We start from the raw sequence: 15,915 nt of genomic DNA, 5'->3' as shown, positions 1-15,915 counted from the left end.
AGGCTCGATTCGCAGATTTAGCCGACTTAGCCGATTTAGCCGATATGTTTTCGCTATGCTCCCTCATATGGATAGACTCAAAAAAGCATAAACACTGATGAGCGCTAATTTGCATAGTATACGTATATGTTTATATTTCTTGAAATTTCGCTTCTAAATCCAATATTACGGCAATGATTTATTCCTACTCGTTTACTCTTTAAATATTTGTAGTAATTTGTTTGGCTGCAATTGCTCGCTATGTCTACAAGCTTTGTCTAAATCGCTGATATTTCTTTAGGATTAGATTTTATATATTTGCTGTTGTCGCTGCTGTTGCTCTTGATGTTGATTTTGTAGTATACTTCGTTTCACCGCCTTGTTCAATGCTAATCTTAAAATATACATGAAGAACTAAGAACTAAACTAGAAAAATTCGTTACAAAATTAGTCCAGAACTATACAAAAACGCTTTAAGCGCTCGCCTCCCTCTAACACTCGCTCCTCTAACCCAGATCAGTTGCAAAAAAATAATATACATATTGCTAATTAATTGCCAAAATAAAAAAAGCGACAATAAACATATTGTCGAAGGGCCTGGAATGTCTTCTACTTCGCAAATAGACTGATAAAAGATTCGAAGCCCGATAGAGGGATCCCAAAAACAATTCAAAGTGCCGCCTGTGATATTTTCGCATTTACACGCGCGATATATATATTCTGACACTAATCCAGCTATCAAGATCCCACTCTCTACTTGGGCAACTCATAGATCTGGACGGGCAGCGCCTTGGGCGTGATAATCTCATCCTCGAAGTCCTCGTCATCCCCGTGGATGGCATAGTCCCCGCCATTGTGCTCCCCCTCGAACTCGTTGGGCACGATCTCCACGTCGCTGGGCCGCGAGGTGCTCCGTGATCCTCCGCCGGAATCGCTGCCGTGCCGGTTGGATCTCGTCTTGGTGGACTTGCTCACAAAGTCGCGCAGCATGTGGGAGTACAGGATGTCGTCCAGGTAGTACATGGTGCCCAAGTTGTATACGAACACCTCACTCTCCGTAATCTGGGCATTGTTCACGCTGGTATAGTTGCTACCCGGGTTCCGGGTGATCTTTATGTGGCCGCCGCCGATCGTCTCAAACACCTCATTGTCGCGCAGATCCCGGTTATACAGTCGTCCCTTGACGAAGTGGTTCAGCAACATTTTAACGCCGCGTTGTGAGGCCTAGAAGTATTGGGTTATCCCTGCTCAACCGGGGGGGATATATTCAGCACTCAGCACTCACCATGACCTCGTCTGATAGTTTATCGAATCCTAGCTTCTCGAAGGCCCGATCCTCTGGCACAAAGAACGTGTAATTGGCTCCGGAAATGTGGGGGGCAATCTCGGCACTGTTCAGATATCTTTTTGCAAAGGATTGTGTTATTTAATTTCTTAGATACAAATTCAGGGGCTCACCTGGTAATCTGGGTAAATCGGGGATCTCTCTCCAAAGCCAAAAATGAATGGGAAAGGAATTGTGCTCCGAACCAGGGGAATGCCAGCAATGGAGGTGTCTCCTTGTCCTTGTGCATCTATTAGAAATGGAGTAAGCACAATATAAAATGTTGTTATAAAATATGATGAGCTGAATCATTGGAATCATTTGAATCAGCTTACCTGGTGCAATTTGGAGACGACTGCTTCGGTGACGAAGAGCACCTCGGAGATAATAAACACCTGATTGCCATTGGAGAGGTTGTAGTCGGACATAATGCTCACATTATTCACCGTGGGGGTCGCTATCGATCGAAGGAAGGGCCACATACCGTTGTCATAAATTGAATTTGGGAATATTATTTATGGGAGCCACTTACGTTGGCCGTGGAAGACGACATCCTCGCCACCCATGGTGGTCACGACGACCTCGTCCATATTCCGAACGTCGGCCAGCCGCAGGGGTCGCTGCATGGGCAGGAAGTGGTTCCTAAGCACCGACTCGGTGAATTCCGGCACGGAGAACGGATAGAATCCCCAGTCGATGGGATGCCAGCGCTGGAAGGCGTTGTCCGACGGAATCAGCACCGTATACGCGTTGTCGTCCATGATGCGGGTCAGATTGCTCTTGGAGAGGAAGTGCTGAAACACTTTGGTGCCGGTCTTCATGTTTGCCAAAAAGGACATCAGCGGACTGGCCTTGGATTCCTTGATAACGGGCTCCACTTTTGCATGTGCATTCGTAATGTTCGGCTGCTCCAGCGGTTGGGGGTCATTGTAGCGGCTGCATGATGCACAGGGAAAAATAGTCACACATCTCAAGGTTTGTTCCTAAGTTTCTAGTATTATAGCATAATGTATTTTTTACTCCCTGAGTGCCGCAACTTTTTAAACTCCTAAAGTAAATATTTGGTACTTTCTTAAATGGAAAATCATCGATCTATTCGTTTTTATGTGCCACGAATATTCAGTGGATGATTATGGGAATGTGGTGGAACTAGGTCCACAGATCGAGATTGAGATGGCCTCGGTTAGCATTGCGGAAGAGGAAACCCTCAAAAGTTCGAGAGTGTGTGTGCGAAAAGTTGGACCAGCGAAAACTTTGTTTGCCGCCTGATAAATTTCGCATGAGTGCACTTTTGACCGCAAACAAACTAGGACTAGGAGCTCAGCAGAAGTGCTCTACAGTGGTTCTGCGTAAGCACTAAAAAGGATGCGTTAAAAAACTTACAATAAAAATATTAAAACAACCTAATACTCTTCGTGGTAGCTCAAGCTTTCTGAAATGCTGCCAATATATGTATATATATGCACTTTAAAATAATAAATCCATTACAAAATGCACACATTTATGGCACAGTTTCGGCCCACTGTGTTGGAAAGGGTGCCGCTGGCCTTACTCACTTGTTCGTTTCCTGGATATTGCGCTTGGAGTAGGGCGACTTCCTATCGCCCAAATAACCATCAATTGCAATGGCCATCAGGTTCTCATTGATACGCAGCTTGTGGAGTATTTGCTGGCCATTGAGTAGCCAAACATTGTTGTGGGATTTTTCCAATTTACGGAAAACGATTTTGTGTCCGTTCCCATTGCCGAAGGACTCCTCCTCCTCCTTGCTGTTCCCATTACCATTGTAGCTGTCGAAGATTTTCCCAGGCACCACATGCTCCAACATGAACTCCTTCAGCCGCGGCTTCTCAATGCTCCGCACATCGATTTTGGGCACAATCAACGTGTACGGCAGGTCTGTCCGGAACATGTCCGCCGGAATCGCACATGCAAAGGAGATGGAGAGTTACCAAGTTACCCAGGGAATTGCTCGCTTAAAAATGTAAACTGTTTTCGTTTCATTTACGGCTAAGTGCTGCGCTCACCACTCCTGAATCCCCCACCTGTCTGCATGCTAATCAAGTAATTAACTTTGGGCCCTGCCGCGGCGTGCATAACTTTTTATATATTTTGGTGGGTGTGTAGTCCGCTGAAATTCAGCTTTAATTAGGCTGTATTAGTATGGTATAGGCGTTTTGGACTGTTATGTTGGAAGATAGCTATTTTCAATGATTCTTAATTACTATGTCTGGTATTCAATTATATGGGATTACAAGCTTCAAAACCATACAGCAATTGTACCAGTAAGCATTTTTATTAGTCCATTTAACCTAATAATTGCTAATTGTTATACCCGTTGCTCGTAGATTCGTTGAAAAGTATGTAACAGGTAGTAGGAACATTTTCCAGGACCAAGTTAATCAGGACCTGTAGTAGAGTCGATCTTGCCTTGTCCGTCTGTCCGTCCGTATAAGTAAATTTTACATTTTTTTTAAATATTTTATTAGTTTGCTAAAGTCACCCAAAATGTTTATAATTACTATATTATTATATAATAATTATTATTATTAAAATAATTATTATTTTTATTATTAATATTATTATAATATTTTCATTTTATTATTTTCCTGCCAATTTCTAGCGCTATACAGAAATTTCGCACTTCCACTAGCTGATTCACGGGTATCTGATAGTCGGGAACTCGACTACAGCATTCTCTATTGTATTTTATTTATGTGTGCTATAATTGCGATAATCTGTATCGCAAATTCAATATCAATATATTTTAACTTGTTTATTTTTATTCTCTTTCACAGTAAAAAGTTCTTTCCGGCATTAAATATACATATAATAAGTCGCCCTTTCAATACATTTATGCTTCTCTACGATGTTAATTTTTTTGTTGTTTGTTGCTAACTTTAATCTCGTTTAGCATATCTATTAAGCATCAACATATACGAGTATGTATCAACCCAAATGGAAATGGTAAAAATTAGGTATATTAGATACGTTAAAAAGAATGTAGTAGGTAGAAGAAAGTGTTTCCGACCGTATGAAGTATATATTCTTATTCAGGATCACTGCAAAAACTGACACGTGCAAATGGGATAAATTCATTTAGTAATTTTAAATGATAATTACGAGCTCTTAATGTAACCCATGCCATGTGTGCTATCTCTGCGTGCATGTCTACGCCCTGAGATTGACTGAGTAATGGGTATTTGACAGTCGACGATACTCGCCTTTGGCGCTGTCCCCTATTTTTGTTTATGATCAACATTGGGACAGCTGAACGAAGTAATTTGTCAACGTCACGCACTTCCATTTTGCTACTTTCGGAGTTTCCCAGGCTGTCTGGAAGTTAGTTGCGCCATGTCCTGCCTCAAGAGCGTTCTGCAGCTGCTGCAAGTGCTGACAACGCTTTCGGGTTGCAACATCTACAGATACGTCGAGGGCAGGCGGGTATTGATAGTGAACCGGAAGATTAATTTTCTGGTGGGGACGGTGCACAGATTCTGGCTGAGGCCATTTCTGCTGATTACCTTTCTGATGAACGTCATATTCTGGCTGGCGGAGTTTCGCGATGGATTGAGGGATCTAACGCCTGGCAGTGAAAGGCCACTGCAGCTCATTTACAGAATAGGACTGACACTCGCCAAATATCAGAATGTTTTCATCTGCACGGGAATTGCCTATCACTACAGGTACAGTTTTGCGTTGAAGTTTGCTTAAAGTTCTATAAAGGCTTGTGAAGCTATGCAATGACATAACTCACTTCGAATATCATTAATGTATTGTTATTACATCCCAATTGCAGGCATCATCAAAAGCTAATTCGACAGGTTCTGAACGAGTTTATACAGATCTATTATAGCTACGAGAGACTTTGCGGAAGGGCGCCGAGAATTAACTGGTTTCTATTTGGCATCCAAGCCTATAGAACGATTGCCGCTTCAAAGGCGCCCATTTTCAGAAACAAAATAGTGGTTCTGGGCTTCAACCAAAATGTTGACATATTGTTGGGACTATCTGAAATACTCTTTATATGCATTCAGCCCATGTTATTATCGCTAGTTGTCTACTTGGGCATCGTGCTACTTCATGCCTGCTACGACATCAAGGTGCATCACCATCGAAGGAAATCATACCAACTCTTCGAATTCTACAGACACCTCATCAGACTTAGGTTCACCTTCGACTGTTTGGCCAGGTCTTTTGTGTGGACGGCTTTAGTGCAGAACTTTTTCCTATTCATGGCCAGCTTCCACTTGATTCTATACGATCAGCAGTCAGCCATACACTTTGGGAAGTCTCTGCTGACCGATATCATATATCCGGTGGCCCTGCTCCATATAAATGTGAGCATTAGTTCCGTGGAGAAAACTTTTGGTCAATTTGAAGCAAGTTTCAGACCTCAGCGACAGGTGAGCAATCCAATCTTTTTAGCACGAAATAAAATGTGTATGGTCAATTTATTTCTCAGACACAGATGCTGTGGCTCTACAAGCACGTCGTGAAGGCTACTGTTGATAAAAGTGACATTAATGCCTTTCGCCTGGACCGGGGTCACATTTTAGAAATACTAAGACTAGGATGGGTCTTTGCCATGTTTACCAATGGCTTGTTGCTCAACAGCACCGCCAGGATTGAGCATTTTAAGACTGTGAATTATAAAAAATTGTTGTAGCTTGTGGAGTTATTCCGTAACAAGTTAAATATGCTAAGCATTTTAGTATTCAAAAAGCATTTGGTAATCATAAATGAATGAAATTTGTTCTGTTCTCTAAGTGGTACTGTGCACAAATTAAATACCCAAAGGATTCTAAGCTTCAAAAGTCATTTGTTAATAATACATTAATGATATTTGTTCAGTTCCCAAAGTAGTTATATCGCACGTTATATCTACAAATGCAATGCTCAATATGCCTAAATTAAATACCCATAGGATTCTAAAATTCAAAAGTCATTTGTTAATAATAAATTAATGATATTGGTTCAGTTCCCTTAGTAGTTATTTCGCACGTTATATCTACAAATGCAGTGCTCAATATGCCCAAATTAAATACCCAAAGGATTCTAAGCTCCAGAAATCATTTCATTATATGAAAGGAATAATATTCGTTATAAATAAGCATTAATAATAAACATGGTTAAGGATGTTGTGCCTCTTAAGTTTCCTATGCTGCAAACTCACCTGCTTTTGGCTTGTAGCCGTACAACTCGAGGACGGGAAAGCCGTCGTCGATGAACCGGTAGACCTGCTGCCACTTTTCGTCTTCCTGGTTAACGCGTTGCAGGATGGCCAAGTCGGGCAGCAGTTTGGCCTCAATCAGCTTGGCATTCTTCAGGCTGGCATCGATTCCGGTTGACGCTGTGGATGCCGCTGTGGATGCCGCTGTGGATGCCGCTGTTGCTGCTGTTGCATCTGCAGCAGCAGCAGCGGCAGCGGCAACATCGGCAATCGGCAGCAGCGTCAGCAACACAAGTGTTGCTACCGGCACTTGCAACATTTTGCGCGACATTCGAGATTCGGTGGCTGTTTTATTATATCTTGTGCTCCTCTGTTCTTGCTCGTTAGGGAACTGAGAAATTATTTTTAATTGCTAGCACTTTGGGAGAGTTTTCGTTTGTTGTTTTCTGTGAGTTGAGTTGTTGCCACTTGTTCTTCAGTTTTTGATAGTTTTACGGTACCACGAGTTTATTCATTTTTTGTTCTTAGCAAACTTGTTTTCGGCGAGAGGAGCTTTACATAATTGTCAAGTGCTGGAAGAAGAGGCGGTGATTTTGATTAGTTTGCAAACTTTTAACTTATTGAAATTCCAGGCGGCGTCTGGGCGACTAAATGCGGGTATTCAAGTGATTTGTATGCAAATCACATCGCGTTTTTCGCCATTCTATAAATACGAATATCTATGCGGCTATATGTATGTATACGTGTATAAAAAAGAATAGTTTGACTGAGTTCATCACGCTGCGATTTGCATTCGGTGATTGAGAATGCAGTCTGGGGAAAACCCGAAAAGGGCGGCGCTTTTACGACGATATGCCAGCCAGATGGGTATCAGGAATTGTAGAATTTGCACACTTCTAGTCATGATGGGCCCTCTCCCATTCAATTCTTATTTTGCATATGAATCGCGGCTGTCTAACAAACCATAATGTGCGACAATTTGTTTATTTGCTGACCTCTGCGCTCAAATCTGATCGCATACAAGGCTGTTCACTTAGCGGCATGTGGACACAGATACGGATACTGCTATCTGTATGTGGCAGATAGTATGTGAAGAAAGTAAATTAATTTCAATTAAAGTTGACAAAACTAGACGGCAAACTACGGCGTAAATAAGCCCAGAGAGAAGAACTGCGACAAACACCAATCACATTGAGTCAAAGAAAAACTCCCAATTTAATTTAATTTTTTCCACAGAATCCGCAGCATTTTCTTAAATACACACACGTCTAAATATGCCGCGCTCCTAAATGCTTTGTTATTTCTTGTTATTTCTTTATTTTCTTGAGTCCAACACCTTTGGCGCGCATTTCCAAAGCGAACTGAACCGCACCGATTCCCGATTCGAACTATACTGTCAGTCCAAGGGGTGGTCAAATCGGCCGCCTGGAAGACCGGAGCAAAAGCCTGAGACAACAGAAAAGTCGGGCGAGTGGCGGAGGAAAACGGGCTCAGAGCTGCCCGGTGGGAAATCGGATGGGAACCTGTTTCTGCGATGCCAAGTGTACCAACAAAGGACCTAGTGGAGTTTCCAAGATGTGATACAACGTATGTCGTCAAATACAGAAGATTCGAGAATAAATGAAGGAAAGACATAAATTTTTACAATATACTTTAAAAAACGATGTGAGAAGTGTAGAATTATTTAATTAAATCTCACTTTGGTGGCGCCCCAATCTTAGCATATGTACACATCTGACATATTGAACCGAAAATCGCATAATGCAAATTTTGTAATATCGATCCATTTGAAAAGTTTTCCCAGGCCGACCCGTTGAATACAATTTCCATCTTATTCAAATTCCCTGTGCATTTGCCACCGGGCATTTATCACTTATCACAAACGCTCATTATTCATGATTATGCTTTGGCTTTTGTGCAAAATTGTGCAACTACCGCCGCAGTCCCGGCTCACATGGACTACTCTCTGTCTGGTCTGTCAGAGGTTCCCCATTATTGCGGAACTCCCCACCATCGCTCCCAGTACCATTCTCAAACCCAGTCCCAGTCCCAGTCACAGTCCCAGTCCCAGTCCCGTTCCCATTTTGGTTCCACAGAGAACGAAAATACTATATTTGATCATATTTCAGGAAATTTAAATATTCGTGAAATTGGTCAAAAATCCAAATAACTAAGGTGAGCATTTGCGACTATCTAACAATTTGCAAGGCTTTAGTTTTCTTTCAACTCTATTAGTTCACTTTCTAGCATTACTTGCTCGCTCAGTTCGATGGCCTGCATTCCCCGTCTTTTTTCCCAGTGCATTCCCCGTCTGGGTACTGCCAGCAATTGCTGTGATTGTGCTGACGAGGTTTTGTGGCCGAGCTTTAGCATCAACCGACTGACTGCTGCACTATATAAATGTTGTCTTGCCCTGTTACAACTTTGTATTTTTGGCTTCTTTCCGAACCGCCTTTGTGTGCCTGTGTGGCTTTTAATGAGAGTCTCGTGCAGGTCTTCCATTGTTGGAAGCTGACTCTGCCGGGCGACGGTATTGTAATTGATATTATTGTCAACCGGAGGGTTTATTTATACTTTAAGTCGGCTTTTAATAAGCAGCACTATAGCTGCGGCCACTGCATTTCGTACATTTCGGATGCGAAGGGAGCGCTCAGATTTTGTCTTGATTGAAAGTCTGCTCTTATGGGGCAATTTTTGGACTGTTTTCGTAAACATGTTGAGATCGTGTTTCCTTTAAAGGTTAGGAAAAAAAAAAAGTAAAGGTAAGTTCACATTCAATAATTCCGATAAATTTACTTCTGTCTTTGTAGTTAAGTTCATGTAGCTATACCAATTTTGTAAAATGTTTGGTGGAAGCTGAAAATGGCTTTCAAATGTCGGTGACTACTGAAAAGTGGGTGATACATCTTCAACTGTTTAGCTGACTGCATCAATCACAATCTGTTTGAGGAACTGCACCTTCAATTAAATTAAATGTCGAACGTTTCCCAGTGATCGAGTGCCGGACTGAACTTTCAATCAAGTTGGGTGAACTATTTAAAAAATTACCCACTGAAAGGTGAACTTAAACGACTTGTAATTGGCATCTTCGGGATAGTTTCCGGATACCTTCTTTGCCATAAGCACAAACTTTCCTTGCCAGGCATTTTAATTACTTTTCCACGTAAAGCTTACCATGAGCTCGTCCTTTTTGTAAGCTACGTTCTCGTATGATTAAAAAATTCTTGGGAAACAATTTTCATAGTTTTTAACCGGAGAAAAGCCGGTAAATCAAGTCAGGCACGCACACACTTGTTATTAGGGGAAACGGAAATGAAAATGGAAACGCGCAGGGGACTGGCAATGGTGCTGGAAAAACTCTGTTGCCGAATTTGTGTATACGAAAACAGGAAGGACGTGGATTGCAGCTTGTAGTAGTGATAGTAGTAGTAGTAGTAGTACTACGACGGATACTACACAATACTACCGTGACCAAGAGCAACAAAACAGCAGCAACAGCAGCAACAGCCGCAACAGCCGCAACAGCAGGAACAGCAGCAGAGTCCAGAGTGCAAACCAATTGAAATTAATTTGCATAATATAAATGTGGACATTCAGCAATAGAATGGACCCGAATCCACTTTCCACCCACCCACTTCGCCCCGTTGCACAGGCCGCTAATTCTGGGATTATTCACAGTTTATTGCACTTAGTTTTCTTGCACAAATGTTCTTGCTCCCCAAACAGTTTTCCTCGTCCGGCCTCACATTTGCTGCGCCTTTCTTTTCACATTTTCATTGAGCATTGGCGTTAATTGGATTGCTTTCTGTTTTGTTAGTGGCTTGTTTAAATTTTCATTGCAACTTTTAGCCAGTTCTGGTTTCACTGAACTTTACTTTTCCGCTCTACGCAGCTCGCGCGTTGCTCTTTTGGCAAATGTTGCGTCTGTTGTGCCGGAAAATTGACTACGGATTGAGAGCTTTCGTCTTGGTTGCGTCGCTTCTCTGTGCTTTCGGTCTCCTTGGTAATGGGCCAGGGTTGCCAGGTGTTTTATACACATTTTTAATTTATTTTTAACTTTCCTTTTAAGGGTAAGGTTCTTGGACTATTAGTTAAAGTTTAAGAGTAGTGTAATTTATGCAACTCGTTCGGAAGTTCTATTTGCGAATGTTATAGAGAAATCCAATCAAACCGTAGCCGATGACTCGGTTGAGCGTGCAAAAGCTCATAGGTAAAGTTTAGTCGTTAAGCTTATACTCGCAGCTAAGAATCGAACCATGTACGAGTTTTTACATATTACGTATACGATCTGTGGTCTCTTTTCTTTACTGTAAAGCAAAGTTTAACCGTATATAACCGTATATACTCCAAAAGTTTTGAGGAAATGCTGCGGAATAATAAAAATAATTTATATTGCTGACGGGCTATGCAAATTAATTTGTTACCCATGTATTTTATTTTCCAAATACTAATGAAGCTTAAAAACCTTGATTACTAGTAAAGAGTTCAGAAAGCTCTTTAAGCTAAAATGCCATTTTAAAATGTATATCAAATACTTCTCGCTATGCTTGACCGCACTTTGGCCGTCTTCCTTTCCGACATAACTATATTATTAAATTAATCAAGCATACGCCTTGATGACTACTCACGCACACAGGTGGGATAACAAGACATTAACACATCGAACAACACTTGGCTGGCAATTATTAACACATTAACAGGTCGCTATTTGGCTGATTTATTTGCACAATTCATAATTATAATATGCAGGCTTTACTGGTAGGTGACACGTGACAATAAAAACAATACATAAAATATGTGCCAGCAATTTGTTTGTGTAGTGAAAGCAAAAAACAATGAATACGTAATAAGAAAAAAAATTCGAATGGCGGCCCATACAACAACAGTATTAAATGTCAAATTAATTTTCATGCTATTAAATGCAGCAAGTGCCACCGAAAGCAAATATAAACAAAACAAATATAGAACAATCAACAGCAAGGACGTCCAATCAATGCGACCGATTCAAGGTTTTTCCAAACAAAAAGGAAACGGGCAAAAAATGAAGAAAAACACAGTGCCCAAATGAAAGCAAAATACGAACCCAAAAAATGTGCATAAATATGCCGCAGAGCTTAGGAAGCCACTGGCTTAAAGTCTTAGGATTCGTCTGAAGAGTGCACACATGGGCAACGAATAAATATGGCTGTACCATTTATCCTTACGAGAGTTTCCACTTCGGAGCGAGAGTCGTTCTTTTATTTGGCAACATGTATTTACATAGATTTACATTGAAAACACTTTAAATGCCTGGCAATCAACACTGGCCTGCGTTGAGGTCCTGGGCACAGGATCTGAGCCCGATTGTCCTGCCCGAAACATGGTTAAATGACATGAAAGACCGATGCCCCTTGGCCAAAAACAAAAGTGCAACGAGGTCGACCGAACACATACATACTCGTATACACACAGTAAAGCAAACTTTGTGGTTAAAACTAAAGTGGCCTTTTTAGCATTCAACAAATACAAAAAAAGCACAGAGAATACAAAAACAAAAGTGCCGAAGAAGGGGGCTTCGAAAAATGTCCAAAAAGTTGAATGGAGAAAGAATTTTATTGCCGCTCATCTGCATTTGGCCACAGTTCTCACAGTTTTGGCCTCTTTTTTAATATTTCAACACAATTTCTACATTGCATGGCAATGGCAATGGCAATGGCTTTGGTCACCAGGAGCAGAATCCAAAGGACTTTGGTCTTCGTGCCGCTTTGCGGTAATTTATGCATGCTGTTTGCGTCCTCTCGACTGTTGACTTTTGTTGGTTATAAAATAAGTAAGAGATGTCACAAAAATGCTTTGACATACCTGACATACCCCCAGCCGAATAAATACAAATTTACTAGCCTTGAAAGACGCTGCAGGTGAGGCAAAATGCCACACACAATAACGAACAAAAGTGAATTAGAAATACTTGTAGAAAACTGTAAACAATATGTCACCTCACATTATTAAATTATTATTAGGATTTTAATAAAAACTTACCATATTTGCGAATTTATATAAGTTGTTGTTATCTTGAACAGTTTTATACAAAATCTTAAACCTAATTCCTTAACTCCTCAGTGAAAACTACTCAACGCATTGGTGGCATCCTTTTCCGTATTAACTGAAATTATCACCAGTAGGCCACGTTCCAGGGCCATTTTAGATGGCCTTTAGTGGGCTTTATTTTGGGGTGGCGACTAACTCAGAGTGGGGCTTATCACTGAATTGGCAGTTAGACTTAATTGAATATTCAAATGGGAGCTGGCTAGCACATGAAAGAACTCATGGAACTGATGAAACGCTACTCCCGTTTGGTTTCATTTAAAGCGAAGAACTTTTTGTTTGGATGTAAATAAAGCGCTTTAAAATGTACAAGTAAAAAATATGTTTTTTTTACACTATGTATATTGGTAAAATTGTAAGTATGACTGTCGTTTTGAATAATGCAATGCGAAAAAACAGGCCGCTTAAGTATGAAAAATTAAAATGTACAAGTAAAAAATATGTTTTTATACACTATGTATATTGGTGAATGCAATGCGAAAAAAACAAGCCGCTTAAGTATGGAAAATTTACACAAATAATTAACATAATTTGGTCATGTATTGTGGGCTTTGAGAGTGTTCGAGTGAAAAAGTGCATTTTAATTGCGAAATGTACGATTAATTTTAAGAGCACATTGCACATTAGTAGTTGACTTATGCAACACTATCAAGTCGAATAAATATCCGCTACTCGCCGATAAAAACTAAATTCAAAAAAGAATATGTAACTGAAAGGTGGATCTCTGTCGAAATATGTTTGGAATTAAATATGTACGTATTAAATACGCTAGGGATGGCTAGTTCGTCCTTGCTGAGAGGCTTAATGAAAAGCGTTCAAGTGAGATTTACTTAAGCAAATTCTAAGACACATTCCTCAGGCACTGACCAAAATGGCTATGGAGTCTGATGTCTTGGCTCCCGAGGGGAGCTTAGGATTCTGATTCCGTTGCAGCCAAACATTTTATTTGCATTTCCACAGTTGTCCTTCACTCGCTTGGCAATTGAGTTTCTCATCTGTGTCCTTTTTAGCCGGCTTGTACAAGCTCTGAATAATGGAGGTGCTGCTCGCTTGTGCAAAATGCTGTGGTTTAAATATTTAAAAAGTTGGAGAAATTAAATGGACGACAGCTTTTGTTTAAATGCCTTTTATGTGCAATATTGAGCCAGCAGGCAATCGAGCAATAAATCAATGCAAAATAATGCATGTGCATATCGAAAACTTTCTCTTGTTTTGGCTTAAGGTTGTATTTTTTGTATATCACAAAAATGTTTTAACACCGCTCTGTGGCACCTTTAGTTAAATTGCATTTAACTATGCTACTCGGACTCAAGATATGGTAGGTTTACTTCTTATTACAAAAAGCCAATTAATAAATTATATTTTCTGTTTGCCTTTGTGACTTTATTTGAATTTATTTATTGAGTGCTAGAAGCTACTCTGGAATATTTCTTTTAAACATAAATCCAATAAATTCTCGGTGCTGCACATTAATTAAATAATTTCAAGCATAGTAAGTACTTACCTTGATGCCAAAATGTTATACCCGCATCTCCTTTTTATTTGCTAAATCGCTCCCACCCGTGCTTTTTGCGTCGAGGCAGAACAAAGTGTTGGCGGGCGGCTTCTCCGCCGTGGTTTCCGGTGGTCGGCGACCGGAAATGGCATTAATGCCTAAGCCCGACGCCCTTTGCGCCATTATAATTAAATGCGCTGGCGACTTTCTGCACTCCGCCTGCGTTTGGTTCGCGGAAAAGTGCACCCTGCAAATAATTAGCACGGCTCGGAATCCTGTGAGTAATTAAGGTAAGTCAGCTGCTGCCTCCGTCTCGAGTGGCGCCGAAAAACGGAAAGAGCAAAAAGTGTCGTCCATTGTCAACGGAAATTAAAGTTTAATGGGACAGCGTTTTTTTTTGGATTTTTCAAGTGCGAAATAAGCTTGTCCGGCTGTTTTTACGCTGACCGAATGTTCGTAACATTTCAAGCTATTAAACTAGAATTTTACCAACTTGATGACACACACAAGTGAGAAAACTGTTGTAAAAACATGGGAAATTCTGAGGGAGTCGGAGTTTTTCCCCAGTGGCATGTGAAAAGCAATTATAGAAGTGATTTAGAAAAATGCAAATGTGAAAATATTTAGAAAACTATTTCCATGGGGAACTGACATAGTTGAAAATTCGTTCGGTTTTACTTTTTCAAGTAAAAGTGCAAATAATTTTAATAATTTTGTGTGCCAGACGCAAACGCAGATGTGGTTTGTGGCACTTCCTTTAATAAACAATTGCGTTAAATAATTACTTTTCCACTCTCCGTCACTAAGCCGTTATTAATGAATTTTTAATTAACGTGCTTAATTTAATTAGTTAATTGATAAGGGAATCCTTTCATGTATTCTGCTTTGTTAATCTCTGTGATGTATGGAGCTTTAACACGTCACTTCAACGTTTGTCCTTTATGCATCGCCAAGCAAAATGCGTATTTATTGTGCAGTTAAATGGATCAAATTGTTGCTACCATTTTATGGTCCTTTTTTTACTAACTTTTGTTTGCTTATCTGACCACTTAAATGACACAAAGACCTTTATCTGGCCACCTTGTTTCGCTCTCTAGATTACGTTCATTTATGGGCTGTAAATAATTAGTTAATTGAACCTGAATTATCGGGGAATGTTATAAGCACTGTCTAGTCAGAAATGAAACACATGGATTTTAGGATTTTTTTTCTTTACTTTGAACTTAGTTTAAACCATGATTTTTTGTTCTTAGCGCCTAATCAGTAAAGTCGCTTCCTTTTTAGTTAAGCTTTGCATTTGTTTGCACAACACAGTTCGATTGCCACCGTTTGAAAATAAAACGAATTTCGTTAGTGCGATAACGCTCAAAATTAGTCACGACATGTATTATTTCACCGCACTTTTATGGACACCACCTCCAGCCAAATCACCGCGGCGGATATAGACACATATATAGCCACGATCATGAAGATCTGCAGGGGACTGGCGGAGAAAACTTCGACCACCAGCGTCACGGTTCCCAGGATAAACACCATGGACAGGAAGCTGATCATCAGGATGGTGGACCAGTTGCGAAACCAGGCGTGTTTTTTATCCGGCGGCGGTACGTAGATCGGTTTCAGCGGGCTGTACTCCTTCCGGTACTGGGTCTCGTATCCGCTGGTGAAGTCGACCTCATCGTGGTATTTCCCCGGAGCCGAGGTTCCAGCCTTCGTCTCATCCGTGTCCATCTCGAAGCGCGTTCTGCTCTTGACTAAAGAGCGATTCGCTGGTCTACGGGCATTTTCAGCGATTTTTTCCTTCCCTTTTTTCTTGATTACCAATCAGTTTGGGGTCTGCGTTATTATCGCCACGGCAGA

The 15,915-nt window shown here is 40.7% G+C and overlaps 3 protein-coding genes across 7 annotated transcripts; 1 reads left to right on the top strand and 2 right to left on the bottom strand.

Moving 5' to 3' along the window:
• Positions 1-105: 105 nt before the first annotated feature.
• Positions 106-10,447, bottom strand: LOC6549432. Of its 5 annotated transcripts, none has more exons than XM_015156448.2 (8): positions 10,352-10,447; positions 6,480-7,048; positions 2,860-3,202; positions 1,836-2,239; positions 1,639-1,760; positions 1,438-1,553; positions 1,265-1,382; positions 106-1,203 (listed from the first exon to the last, which is right to left on the bottom strand). In XM_015156448.2, exons 2-8 carry the CDS (start codon positions 6,805-6,807, stop codon positions 733-735), a joined length of 1,902 nt encoding a protein of 633 aa, XP_015011934.1. In that variant the 5' UTR covers positions 6,808-7,048; positions 10,352-10,447; the 3' UTR covers positions 106-732. The 5 variants fall into 5 exon arrangements, with proteins under 5 accessions (XP_015011934.1, XP_026835685.1, XP_015011935.1 ...); XM_026979884.1 differs by having other exon boundaries at positions 10,223-10,442; XM_015156449.2 differs by having other exon boundaries at positions 10,347-10,438.
• LOC6549433 lies at positions 4,606-5,995 on the top strand. Its single transcript, XM_001974368.3, has 3 exons — positions 4,606-4,989; positions 5,103-5,709; positions 5,769-5,995. Exons 1-3 carry the CDS (start codon positions 4,658-4,660, stop codon positions 5,970-5,972), a joined length of 1,143 nt encoding a protein of 380 aa, XP_001974404.1. The 5' UTR covers positions 4,606-4,657; the 3' UTR covers positions 5,973-5,995.
• A 4,802-nt stretch (positions 10,448-15,249) lies between the features above and the next one.
• On the bottom strand, positions 15,250-15,915 carry LOC6549434. Its single transcript, XM_001974369.3, has one exon. The coding sequence runs from the start codon at positions 15,784-15,786 to the stop codon at positions 15,448-15,450; it is 339 nt and encodes a 112-aa protein (XP_001974405.1). The 5' UTR covers positions 15,787-15,915; the 3' UTR covers positions 15,250-15,447.

Source organism: Drosophila erecta, unplaced genomic scaffold (assembly GCF_003286155.1).
Source record: "Drosophila erecta strain 14021-0224.00,06,07 unplaced genomic scaffold, DereRS2 tig00000092-arrow-pilon, whole genome shotgun sequence".
Classification (NCBI taxonomy): domain Eukaryota; kingdom Metazoa; phylum Arthropoda; class Insecta; order Diptera; family Drosophilidae; genus Drosophila; species Drosophila erecta.
The sequence above is the reverse complement of the archived record's forward strand: the minus strand, read 5'-3'. Positions and strand labels throughout refer to the sequence as shown.

What these genes read in the sequence shown, in the direction of transcription:
- LOC6549432 (XM_015156448.2), bottom strand. Translation starts at nt 6,807, where the DNA reads ATGTCGCGCAAAATGTTGCAAGTGCCGGTAGCAACACTTGTGTTGCTG. An exon ending in CGGCTACAAGCCAAAAGCAG is followed by an intron (nt 3,203 to 6,479) that starts GTGAGTTTGCAG and finishes TGTTCCGGACAG; the next exon opens with ACCTGCCGTACACGTTGATT. An exon ending in CGATTTACCCAGATTACCAG is followed by an intron (nt 1,383 to 1,437) that starts GTGAGCCCCTGA and finishes CTTTGCAAAAAG; the next exon opens with ATATCTGAACAGTGCCGAGA.
- LOC6549433 (XM_001974368.3), top strand. Translation starts at nt 4,658, where the DNA reads ATGTCCTGCCTCAAGAGCGTTCTGCAGCTGCTGCAAGTGCTGACAACG. An exon ending in GGAATTGCCTATCACTACAG is followed by an intron (nt 4,990 to 5,102) that starts GTACAGTTTTGC and finishes TCCCAATTGCAG; the next exon opens with GCATCATCAAAAGCTAATTC. An exon ending in GTTTCAGACCTCAGCGACAG is followed by an intron (nt 5,710 to 5,768) that starts GTGAGCAATCCA and finishes TTTATTTCTCAG; the next exon opens with ACACAGATGCTGTGGCTCTA.
- LOC6549434 (XM_001974369.3), bottom strand. Translation starts at nt 15,786, where the DNA reads ATGGACACGGATGAGACGAAGGCTGGAACCTCGGCTCCGGGGAAATAC.